This window comes from Bactrocera neohumeralis, unplaced genomic scaffold, assembly GCF_024586455.1.
Source record: "Bactrocera neohumeralis isolate Rockhampton unplaced genomic scaffold, APGP_CSIRO_Bneo_wtdbg2-racon-allhic-juicebox.fasta_v2 ctg165_3, whole genome shotgun sequence".
Lineage (NCBI taxonomy): Eukaryota > Metazoa > Arthropoda > Insecta > Diptera > Tephritidae > Bactrocera > Bactrocera neohumeralis.
The window spans coordinates 217,232-230,573 of NW_026089795.1; the positions used below are offsets into that span (position 1 = coordinate 217,232).

General features: G+C 36.6%; 2 protein-coding genes across 2 annotated transcripts in view; both read left to right on the top strand.

Moving 5' to 3' along the window:
• LOC126766542 (disintegrin and metalloproteinase domain-containing protein 12) overlaps positions 1 to 5,553 on the top strand; it is a 117,383-nt gene extending 111,830 nt beyond the window's left edge. Inside the window, exon 10 of the mRNA XM_050484299.1 lies at positions 1,622 to 5,553. Coding sequence (XP_050340256.1) covers positions 1,622 to 3,617 — 1,996 coding nt within the window. The 3' untranslated portion in view covers positions 3,618 to 5,553. The remainder of the gene's footprint in view (positions 1 to 1,621) is intronic.
• A 2,647-nt stretch (positions 5,554 to 8,200) lies between these two features.
• The window catches only part of LOC126766543 (methionine--tRNA ligase, mitochondrial), a 43,114-nt gene continuing 37,972 nt past the window's right edge, over positions 8,201 to 13,342 (top strand). The window contains exons 1-4 of the mRNA XM_050484300.1: positions 8,201 to 8,388; positions 8,450 to 8,730; positions 8,784 to 9,206; positions 10,059 to 10,152. Coding sequence (XP_050340257.1) covers positions 8,295 to 8,388; positions 8,450 to 8,730; positions 8,784 to 9,206; positions 10,059 to 10,152 — 892 coding nt within the window. The 5' untranslated portion in view covers positions 8,201 to 8,294. The remainder of the gene's footprint in view (positions 8,389 to 8,449; positions 8,731 to 8,783; positions 9,207 to 10,058; positions 10,153 to 13,342) is intronic.

Genomic DNA, 13,342 nt, shown 5'->3' on the forward strand with positions numbered 1-13,342 from the left:
GTTGATTGATTAAATTTTATTTTTCAAGAAATCTAATAATTTATTTTACCGTTTGACGTATAAATAAATAATTTTTAATATTTTTTGTTCAGCGCTTCCATCAACAATATAGGTAATATAAGTGAATTAATACAACAAAAGCAATGCACCCAAATGAATTAGTGGCGATGAAATTTTATCATATTTGGCCTTTATTTTGTTGTTATATAAAATAGCAATTTATCGATTTTTTCATATACAGTGAAACTGTGAGTGATATTACGGATAGTCTTCATAACCGGACAGCTCCCATAACTGGACAAATTTCATGAACACAATGTTTTCATTCATATTTTCTTTTGATCGGACATGAAAAGGATTTGGCCGGACACGTACACTATTTTCGTAATATTTCCTTCAAATTATCTCTGATAAACGGACAAGTTTCAATTAAATTTTTCAACAAAAATGTGTACAACGTATGGTTCGCGTTTTTTTAGAATTCTTATTAATTATTCTTAAATGATCACAGAAAATCAAATTATCTTGCGCCAGCGCCATCTGGTTGACTGTGGCCCAATGAAAGTTTAATGAATATTTGTCGTTTATTCACTTCTGAATGACATTGGATCGCATTTATTTGTTCAGTATTAATAAGTTACATCTTTTGACTCAAGAATACATTGAACACACATTTTTGCCAACCATACGTGAACAACTCTCATAGCCGGACAAAAACACTGCGACGGCGAGTGTGCGGTTATGAGGAACTTCGCTGTATACATAAAGTAATCGTATATTTGTCTTTCGTGCTCCTTTGAAAATCAATCGTATGGTGTAAAACTCAGAATTGGTCGTATATCATAAATAACTTCATTGCTAATTAAGAGAAATTTAAAGTCCCTTAGAAGCGGCTCAAAGATGTTTTATAGTTCACTTTAAAAACGCATTTTTATTACTTACAAATTACTAAATTACTGAGTCGAATTAATTTATATATATATATATATATATGTATGTAGTTTATGTGGTATTTATTATTGTTTTTGCAGTTTATTTACTAGTACTTTTTTAATATTTATTTAATGTCTCTAATAATTCGTCTGTAAAGTTAGACCTAACTCTTAAGTGTACTTATGTGTAGCTTCAAATAAAATGTGATGTTGCATCAATTTATATTGCTGTTTTTTCAAACCTTTCTGTTCGACAAGTTCATTCTTATTGTGAGTGTTTTAAATAACCTTTCTTAGATTGCATGACTCTAGCATTTTTTATTGAAAACAATTTGGCTGTGGTGTTGGTTAACATGCAAGCATACTTTTTGCGATGATTTTTACAATTGGCTGTGGTATGTGTATTTTCTATAACATTATATAACATTTATTTATTTTAGACTAACAATTAACTTTTACTAACTCATATTTTATAATTAAGAAGCAATAATAAGTAATAGCTTCAAAAACTCTAATAAATTTGTCGATTCGTAAATTTATGTTATACTAACATAACCTACAAATAAAAATACACCATCATACAAAACAAAAACATTTTTACATTCATTTCCCAATATTATCAAACTTCTATATGCACGCTTGGTTTATCCATAACTGATTGTTTTTGTCGCTCTGTGCTCTTGTTACAGCATCAAAGCGGCCAGCGCCAAGCAAGCACCCGCTCGTCCTGATCACGGTCCTCATGGCGGTGGTGTCGGCGGCAGCGCCGGACACAGCCTGCCCAAGTCTACGCCCAGCAGTACGGACGATATGAATTCTGCGCTGCTGAAGTCCCCCAGCGACTCGAATGACACTTCCGTTGGCAATGGCATGTTTGGCAAATTCAAAGGCTTTACCCTGCGTCCTCTCAATGATACCACTTCACCGACCAACAACTTCAATGCACCAAATGTGGCTTATGTACAGCCCACGGTACAGGACACAGCCGCAATGAATGGCGGTGTACCACAACGCTCTGCGCCACCACCACCATTGGTTAAAGGTAAATCGGTGGATGCGGTACAACCCACACGTTGGGCGCCACCGCCACCAGTGGGCGTTGCAACTGCACCAGCATTACCACCACCGAATCCCGGCTCGAATGCGCGCCCGATCATATCGATGCCGGTATTGGAGACCTCTACAATGACGCTGCCACTAAAAAAGTCGAGCGGTGAGGTGTCGCCAACGCCCTCCGCACCCTTACCATCCAGTCAATCAGGATCGTTACCGCGTCCAGCGCCACCACCGCCGGTGCCTTTACATGCAGACCCCAAGTTGAATGTGAAACGCGATGGTACCATAAGGCGTATTGCATCTTTTCTAAAGAAGGAGGAGAAGGCACCGTTGAAGGAGAAGACTTACATCGATCGCGAGAAATTGAAGAATATCGAGATATCAGCACCAATGCCAGTGGCACCGCAAGGCGAGTCTTCCAATTCGGACTCAGAGACTACGCCTAAGGAGGAGGAAACAAAAAATTTAGTAAAGCGTGCACAGTCAATGCGTTCTCCAACGAAGAAAACCAACGTGCAGACATTCGGTTCTATGCGTTACGCACCGGGTAGTGCACGACCAAAGAGTGTAGCGGCTGCCGCGGCGGCTTCGCGTCCAAAAAGTCCACCGCCACGCCCACCACCGCTGAAGAAAACTAATTCGACAACTTCTTCCGGCTACGCACTGCCTGTTGCCACTGCCAAGTCTAACGTGGAGAACACATATGATGATTGTGAGTTTGTCGAACAGCCGCTGACCACTGTAGGCGAGTCGAGTGAAGCGGACTCACCCACTTCTACCGATAATATATACTCCGTCATTGACGAAATACCGCCCGCTGCCCAAACTGTTAAGCGAAGCGATTTCATCAATGAAAGCACTGACATGGGTCTGCTTGGCGAGATTGTGAACGAAATTGAGAAGCGCAATGGCGACTCAATCTACAGCGCGTCAACGCTGGTAAAGAACAAGCCACAATCAGCGGAAGAAGTAAAAAATACAGCCGCTGATGTGAAAACGAAACCAAATGCCACAAACAGCATTAGCACAAATCATGACGCCAATGTATCAGCGGAAGCTGCGAAACCGTCGGCAAGCGCAAATACAGTTACAGCGCAGACTGTGCCTACATATTTGCGCCCGGCGCCAGTGAACGCGCCAGTTGCGCGAGTAGCGCCCACGCGTGCTGATCTCACGTCCTCCACAGCATTCTCTAGCTTTAAGCCCACTAGCTTAAGCGCAGCGCCCACAGCAGTTGGTGCCGCAGCTGCTGCCAACAAGAACAGCACAACTGCCGCCAATCGCCTCAGCGGCGCCAACAGCACCAGCGGAAATGCTGCGACGACAAGAAACAGATCCTTCGCCAAAACACCTGTCGCCGCAAATTCAACCACAACAACAACACGGACAACAAACAGCAGTAATAGCACAGCACTGCCGTCCGCCACAATCACAAAACCAAAACCGCTCTCCGCGAAACCCTCATTCAATAGTCAAAAGAAAGTAACACCCGCGCCCAGTGTGGGCGCTACAGGGGCACGCTTAGCAGCCACCGGTACGCCGCGAACGGCGCCCACTGTAAAGTCAGGAAACATTGCCTCCCTCACGCAACGCTTCGAAAAGGGTGCGACAACCAATGCGAGAAAGTAAAATGGATGGTGCGCTCTTATTTTCCTATGGCAGCTTTTTTGATGCATTTTCGCTGATTTCTTTCAAATGGCCCACAACACACAAACCAAACTGATATTTATTCTGTGCGTGTATATTTGCTAATGCTAGGAAATAGTTTCTAGGAGCTCGACCGAAGTGTTTTAGGGTTGTTTGCGCCATACTACCATATGATTAATGCGATAATTGTACATTACACATTATGATATTGTAATTAAGTTTAAACGAAGTATGCAAAATTTATAAAAATTAAGACGAGAGATAAACTAAATCAATTCAAAAGTGATATTCATTCCTTGGCATATTGTAGCGTCGAACGAATTCGTTGTAGTTGTATTGTATGTATGTATATTGTACGAATATAGTGCACCTAACTATGCTAAAACTATATTTTTTAAATTAGTTTATATAGAACGACATATGTTTTTGACCCCAAATATGTATGTTAGCTTTATGATAATAAATTGAACCGTTAGATTAAGTTTTGTAAATTATATTGTTAATTGAAATAAATATTGGCATGCAAGCAGTGAGAATTTTTATTTTCAAGAATCTCAAATTAATTATATTAAGTGTAAAAATTGTATCAAAGCTTTCGCGAGAAGAAATCTATTATTGAAATTTTATTTTTAAGTAAAATATATTTTTTTTTAACCGTATCGCTTCCACTTCATGTAATTTAAGTCAAGTATAAATAATATTGAAAACACTGCCTGTTTATGAAGAAAAAAATGAATTTTCCAACTCTGACACAAAAAATATCTCATAAAATTGGGCGCCAAATTAGCACATTAAAGGTCCGGTAGTCTACAAAGTTTCTTATATGTAAACAATAACCTTTGATTTTACTACTTTTTTTACTTTCGTAACTTGCTTTTACTTTGTTTTAAGTGTGCGGTTGAAGAGCGTATTCACTTATTTCACGTGTAGTAAAAAATATTAGAATCTTCCGTTAGTTTCTGTGAGTTTTCTTTTCACTGAACATTACTGCCTTAAATTAAGATTGCCACAGCAGTGAACCCTGGCAGCTTTTTAGCTAGCTAGCTAGCTCTCAAGATCGACTATAACAGCTGATGCTGTAACGTGCTCAAAAAGCAAACGAATCTAATCTTTAATTTTTTGTTTGTTAATTTTCATAACGAACTGTTTTTAATATATTAAACTAAAAACGAAGCCAAAGAAATCATAAAGTGCACTGAGATTTCTTTCGCTGTTATAAATAAGCGAGTTTATTAAGTGAAAACAGTAAAAGAATTAATTATGTAAAGTAATATTAGTAAATAGCAACATTTTGTTGAAACTAGATAAATATTTTCGCATTCAAACTAATTGTCAATTGCCTGTACAACCCAAAACGAACATAAAAAAATTTCGTTCGTTTATTCCGAAAAATATATATCCCACTAAACTCCTTATATGGTATTTGAAATACGCATAGCTTACTAAATTAATGCAATTGTCTGAATTTGTAAGCACTTTTGCAATTAAACTGCAATTAGTTTACAAACATGCAGAAATATGCAAAACCTAGGCACACACACATACGTACCCATATACATACTCGACTATATCAAAACTAAATTAAGACACTTAATCTTAATGTATGCATTTTGCTAGTAACTACATGTCAATCTGAGTGTGTTGCGCGCATTCCAAAATTATTGCTTTGCGTGCAAATTGAAATTGCAAAATTAATTATACAAACAAGCATAAATATTTAAATTATTACCTACTATTAGTCTTGAAGTTATTGAATTGTGTTATTTAAAGTAAAAAACGCAAATATAGCTATACAAAATGTAATACAAATTATGAATACTTATGACAAGTGAAACTGTATATTAATTATAACTACATAGATACAACAAAAGTGATGACACAAATAAACTACTTTTTCATAAAACTTAATGTAACGAAATCGCGGTTGTTTTCATTATGTGCGCCAAATTTATTTAGAGTATTTAAAAGCTGAAAATCGCTCGAAAGCACTCCAGCGTCTATACTAGAAAGTATAGGTCAGAGGAGCTTACGCACAGACGAATCACAAATGGCTAATGGAATAGCCGCCGGAATCCATTGCTCGGAGCTGGATCTCATGCGACCATAAAGTTGGCGGAATACTGCAGTATCTTCCCAAATGAAGTCTTTGCGGTTAGGAAAGCGTTTGAGATAGCTAAAAACACTGGAAACAATATAAAGAAGACCAACATGTATGTCGATATCCATTGAACCGAAGTTATGTGATAATGATGCATAAAAAAAGCTTTATTATTCTATAATACATAGTAATTCCCAACGCGATAAAGCGGTTTCAGTGTCGCTATTTCGGTTTACTATTCAATTCCTTTGAGTTGAAGTTTTAAAATTTGATATTATCGACATCATCAGCATCAAAAAAACAGAACTGCTAGATTATAGGAATCCAAGCAATACACTATTCACAAGTGCATTGCCGCAATATGTACGAGTTTAACTGAACCCGGACATGTAACCAGCTAACAGTTTGCTAGTTCTTCCTAACAACGATGCTTCATATAAACAACCTTCAAAAGTTTATTTACGGTGATTTAGTCATGATTTTGATCGGTCAATTTTATGCTTTAGTGGTTGGATCTGAAAAATTTGTTCGGAGATTGTAGAGTTATCTTTGATGAATAAATAAAAAGTTTTACAATTTGTATGGGAGCTATTAGTGGTCCGTTCGAAACAATTTGTGAAAATATCTTTTCAAATAAAAAAGTTGTATGTATGTACAAGAACTTAATTTTGATCGGTTAGTTTATATGGTAGCTATATGCTATAGTGGTTCGTTATCGGCGGTTCCAACAAATGAGCAATTTCTTGATGCTCTTTCGGGTCGATATCTAATAAACTGAGGGATTAGTTCCGGTGTATACAAACGGAAAAACATGTAAGGCTCCATCGAATCAGCTCTCTGATCATTCATACATACATATACATATAATCTTGATCTTTTATCTTTTCGTAATATTTAAAGAAACATGTTCACATTTCTATTAAAATATAAACCATAGTGACTTACATAAATGATTTAAAGACAGCTTGGAATACGGAAATCACTAAATGGATTCACTGAAATCAGCGAAACGTCTGAGCTAATATCATTTAGTTTTGGCATTGAACTAAAGCATACTTGAGAACATTTTCTGTACAATTTTCTAAAGTTTAATTAAAATTCAAGTGATATTTTCGAGATAAAACCCATCCGAAGAACAATAATTGTTATATACAACATATTTCGTGGATCGATGAAACCTGTTTTCGTCACGAAACTACTGTATATCATACTCGTACATAAAACTGTCTGTTATTAAAAGCCAGTTTTTAAATGTTTGTGTCATGCTTTGGAGTCTCTTCTTTTTCATATACATATTTGTTTCAATGTCTTTATTGTTTCTTCTTTAAATAATGTAAATTAAATACAGTGAAGTTCCCCAATACGGAATAGAGATTTCGTCTGCTCGGTTTAGTTACTTGGTGGTAGGTTTTCGTTGTCACCAAATAAGAGTTTCGCATCCACTTATTAGAGGTTTTTATTGTTTTCTTTACACTTTCGTTCAGTAATTCAATTTTCTTGTCCGTTATCGAGAGGTCTGCATCCGCTTATGAAACAAACATAAAAAGTAGTAAAAGAAGCATCCACGTCCGGTCAAAAGAGTGCTCGCAAGTTGAGGTTTCACTGAATATGTTATCGCTTTCAGTTTTCGGCAGCAAACTCTATTTGTATAAGGTTTTGTTCTGGTATCTTCATATTCATTTTTATGCAGGTTCCATAAAGATTTTAGATTGATATCTCAGATGGGCAGACGGACATCACTAAATCGATTCGCCTCGGCACGCTGATCATTTATACATAGTACTTTCTCTTCTGGGTCTTATATAAGTATTTCGACTCCTGAGGCGTTAGCGAGCATTTCTTTCTTTCTTTATTGGCGTAGATATAACAGCACGCTAGTTATTCTTCCTTTTCGCTGTTTGGCGCTAATTCGAGATACCAAGTGCAGCCAGGTCCTTCTCCACCTGATGTCTCCTACGGAGAGGAGGTTTTCCTCTTTTTCTGCTTTCCCCGACGTATACTGCGTCGAATACTTTCAGAGCTGGAGTGTTTTCGTCCAGTCGGACGACATGATCTAGCCAGCGCAGCCGCGGTCTCTTAATTCCCTGAACTCAGTCGATGTTGGCGTATATCTCATACAGCTCATCGTTCCATCGATTGCGGTATTCGCCGTTGTCAATGCGCAAAGGACCATATATGTATATGTATATATAAATTTAGGTGCAAAAAATATATTGTTTATGGTTAAGAGAAAAATGTAAAACAATGTGTATTTGTTTTGGCATAATGTAGCTCCTCATAACATTCTTATATATGCCTCATTTAAAAACGAATGTAACCTCGATATTTGATTTTCCATTCACTTCAATTAAAACCCCTCTGACGTGTTTGACTTGTCTGTTTAGTGCTGAAAAATACAACTCTGCCTTGTTATTTGGTTTGTGCCTTGACTAAGTAAATATGAAACAGCTGTTTTACAGCTGGTAAATAAAGGACCGGCACATTTTTGATTACCCAACTTATATCAATAGTGAAAATAGTGAAATTTACTGAATTAAATGTAGCAATTTTAAAATAAAATAATGTTTATTAATAAATTGTGTACCGTGCGTCGTTACTGCGCGCAAGTCAGCCAAGATTTTTATGCAACAACGCCTATCTTCTACGTTAATGCCGGTTAGTACATCGAAAAATTCTAAACAGAAGTATATTTATTGTTATTGTTCCGAATCATCAGCGCCCCACATTGGACATCTTTATTCTGCTGTTATAACTGATGCTATGTGCCGCTATCAACGTTTGAAACACCCTGAGCAATCAGTTCATCTTTGTACTGGCACTGATGAGCATGGCACAAAAATCCAACAAGCTGCAGCAACGCAAGGCGTGCCAGTTGCACAATATTGTGACGACATTTCAGAACGTTACAGGTATTTATTCCGCGAAGCTGGTATAAACAACACAGACTTTATACGCACAACGGAAGAACGGCATAAGCAGGCGGTGTCCCATTTTTGGGTGTGTATTTTAAGTATTAATCTAGATAAATAATCAATGATTTTAACTTCCAGCGCACCCTGCACACACGTGGTCATATTTATTCTGCCGCTTACAGTGGTTGGTACTGTATATCTGATGAGACTTTCCTTACAGATTCTCAATTGCGCTTAGACTCGCCGACTGGTGCGCGCTTTTCTCTCGAGTCTGGTCATCCTGTTGAATGGACAGAGGAAACAAATTACATGTTTCGTTTGTCAGCCTTGCAAGATGAGGTGCTCTACTGGGTTAAACAGGGTGGCCGCATACGTCCTGCTAAATTTGAAAAGATTCTTTTGGATATGTTAAGTGAACCACTGCCAGATGTTTCCGTTTCACGTCCTGCAAATCGTGTGCATTGGGCTATTCCAGTGCCAGATGATCAATCGCAAACGGTCTATGTGTGGTTAGATGCTCTCATAAATTATTTAACTTCTGCTGGATATCCCGATGAAAAGGTGAGTGAAGTTGTCTCATAATCCTATCTTTGTACATTGGGCAAAAATAGTAAGACTTTTCAATTTAAATTTAGCGCGAAAACATCTGTGCAAAATGTCACATCAAAATAATCAGTTTAGTATACGCTTGTCTTTGTGAAGTACATTAAGTGCATTCGGCGATTTTAACGATGAGTGAAATTTTATTGTAAGGATAATTGATAAGATACTTATATATGTATATCATAAGAAAAGTGAAAGCACGACTGGTTCCAAAACCACTCAATTTGTTCGAGAAACGGTCGCGTTAACGACAGTAAAACACTGCTTTCCAACTACCAGGATATTATTAGTGTACAGTATTATTACTTGCGATGAGTCCTGGATTTTGCTTGCGACCCGGAACGATCAATCGACCAAATATGGTGGCAAAGATGAATAGGCTGCAATCTTTGGTTGTTGCACCACGATAATGCACCGTCACATACTGCATTGATTCTTAGTGAGTTTATCACCAAACTGTCAACCAATATCGTGCCGCTACCATCCTATTCGCTTGATTTAGCACCATGTGACTTCTGGCTATTCAGCAAACTCAAATTAACGCTGCGGGGAAACCGTTTTGAGTCAATTGAAGACATGAAATATGAATCGCTACGCGCGTTGAAGGCTATTTCGAAAATCACTTTAACAACTGTTTCGAGAATTGGAAAAAACGTTGGCACATGTGCATTGAGGCCAAGGGGGATTGCTGAGGGAGGCGACATAGAATTTGAAGAATATATTGAGAATTTTAAAATTATAAGTCCTACTATTTTTTGTTCATAGTAGTGTATATTCATTGTTAATTCTCATGTATTTGTTTTATTTTAGTATCGAAGATGGTGGCCACCCAGCGTACAAGTGATCGGAAAAGATATTTTGAAATTCCATGGCATTTATTGGCCCGCATTTCTTATTGCTGCAGGTAACGGAACAATAATTGAAAATTTATCACGCTTAGGAAATTATGTCACTGTAAAGACTTAAAATTGTATCGGTAAATCAGTATTTTTTTATTATGGTATTAGCTTTTATTTTTAAGCACAATTTCTATATCAGTGTACCTAATGTCAAGAGCAACAAACATAAGCAGTTTCATGAAGGCTTTAGATCCTTATAATAAAACCAACCATAGGGACTGCAATACAAAGATTACACTGGTAGACACATAAGTTGTGACATGACAATTCTTAGGTGCTTCTAAAGCAGTTTGATACCCTGATGTCAAATCTGAAAACAGAATTTTTCTATCACCCACAGATATTCTGTAACCTGCGGCTTTATATTTTACAATACTACTGTGATCAAATTGAAAGATGAATTAATTTGTCCTTCGCGTGTTTTTCGAATCGGCAAATTTTTGTTTTTTGTAAGTTGGTAGTAATTTTAGTGACATCTATCCTGAATTTCACGTCGAAATATTCATTACTATTTGAGATACGCGTCGTTTTGTTAGGCCCTAAAAGTGAATTCTTCAATTTTTACTAAGTCTGAATTTATTGAACAAAGAAGTGCGATACTGCACCATCTCATACTGCATTGGTTATTTCTGATCATTTCGCTACATTTTCAACTAATATCACGCCGCAACCACCGCATTTGCCTGATTTACTTTCGTGTAACTTCTGGCTATTCAGCAAATTCACATGACCACTCCGAGCAGTGGCCAGTACGGCAGGCACTCACTTCGGTACAAAAAACGTTACCAATGAACCTCTAGTTGATCCCTAAACGGTATTACTACCACCTTTCCTTTTAAATTGGATTTAATTAATGGGTTTTGTTAAGGCAATGGACAGAAATGGAAGAGGGTTCTTGTATCTGAAACAAAAATTTCCAAGAGTCAATGAAGCAAAAATTCAGGAAGGCATATTTGTGGGTCCGCAAATAAGAGAACTAATGAAAAATGAAGCATTTGAAGAAATGCTCAATGAAACTGAAATACGAGTCTGGAGTGCCTTTAAAAGCGTTGTTAAAAATTGTCTTGGAAATGTGAAAGCTGACAATTACAAAGATCTTGTGACTGAACTACTTACTGCCTATAAAAAAATGGGTTGCAACATGTCCCTTAAAATCACTTTCTGGACTCCCATATGGATTTTTATCCGAAAATTTAGAGACCGTAAGTGACAAACATGGGGAACGGTTCCTCCAAGGCATTTCTGCTATGGAGAAACGGTACCATGGTAAGTGGAGTGCCAGTTTGCTTGCCGATTACTGCTGGATATTGTTAAGGGATACTGCAAAAACTAAATATCGCCGAAAAACATCGACAGTAACATTTTAAGGTACACTTTGGTTAATAACATAATATAGCAATAATATATCTATCGCTGTTTTTTTTTTTAACCAAAATTCTCATAGCAAAAAACCTATAGGTGATAGAAGAAATCTGTAGCTATTTTCTGCATTTATTGCAATTTTTTCATAATAAACACTTTGTTCTGTTCCTGTCAAAAAAACAAATAGATTTTTGCATACCAGTGTTATTTACCATATAAAAAAATGTCAAGTTTTAACACATATTAAGTTTTGTTTGATATGCGTATTCTGGACTCAAAAAATCAAGTGATGAGATTTAAAATGATTTTGTAATAGAAATCTGCGTTATTGTTTGTTCGTTTTTAAGCTATAAAGTCTGGGTAGTTAGTGAGAAAGAAAGCTGAAGGTCGGATCTTGAGCTACATGTGTAACAATTGTTCCCATCATGAATTACTAGATTTCATAAAAATATTTGCTGTCATGTTATAATTTAAAATTAAACTTCTCAACGATCATCATCAATTGAAAAATAATGTTTTTTGAGATCAGCATCAAAGTTTCTTCAGGATGTTTTATACGAGTTATCATTTACATATGTATGTACTTGAGCACATGTAGTTTCAACAAAAATGTATCTATGAATGACTAAATGAAAGTAATTTTGTCTCAAAATAAATAAAATATAATATGAAAAAATTGATGGAGCAGGTGCCCTCACCCTGTGCCTCCGAAATCTGGTTCTACGGCTCTGGTAATATATTAAATAGTATTGTAATAACCTTATGTATTTAATGCATTGTTCTTATGTACGCAAAAATATTATTTAACGGAAATGTTACGTTTATTACTTTGTTATGTAAGTTGCGAGCATGTTTTTTATGGGAACCAAGCATGATCCTTCATACAAGGCAACATTAACTTGTATACAAATAAGGACGAAAATGTTATTTCTTGTATAAAAATCGATACTCGAGTCCAGAAAAAACCGCCTTGTTTCATTCAGCTAAATACATATAACAGATTTAGTCATGCGATGCTTCTATTATAATATATAGGGTGATCTATATCGAAGTTCCCTACTTTCTTTTTAAAGAAAAAACGTGGTAACATCAAATTTAAAGGGGAATATGTCGGTCAGCTCTTTAAGTTGAGTCCACTGACTCCGAATTTCGGTACTAAATTTTAATAATTTCGACTCGTTGAATCGTAGATATTTCTATGATGAATGGCAAACCAAGAAATGACAAGAGAGTGGGGAAAAATATGGCATCGTTTGCTGTCTCTATCGGTCTACTTTTGTAGTGTCCCTATTGAAAACCCCTTTGAATAGTATATGTATGTATGTCTAAAATTGCTTCAATTCCGATCTTGTAGTTGACGCTTAACACCTTAACGTATTTCCAAGAGAGTGGGAAAAAATATGGCATCGTTTGCTGTCTCTATCGGTCTACTTTTGTAGTGTCCCTATTGAAAACCCCTTTGAATAGTATATGTATGTATGTCTAAAATTGCTTCAATTCCGATCTTGTAGTTGACGCTTAACACCTTAACGTATTTCCCTGGCTTTTATTCCTGTAAATTGCAAGAGTATGAAATGTTCGGTTGCACCCGAATTTAGCCCTTTCTTACTTGTTTATTATTGCTTTTCTTCTAATATAATTGAGATATAAACACACCCAGAGTGTGCTAAATTTTACTAAAATCAGTTCATTAGTTAAACCTAGAGAAAACGTGACACGTTTTATTTAAGGCACTGTGACCCAAGTGGGCCAGAAATGAAAAATTTTTATGACAAAAACCATTATAGCGTGTGATGTTGGCTTTAGAAAGAGAAAATAGTGGAAATATGTATG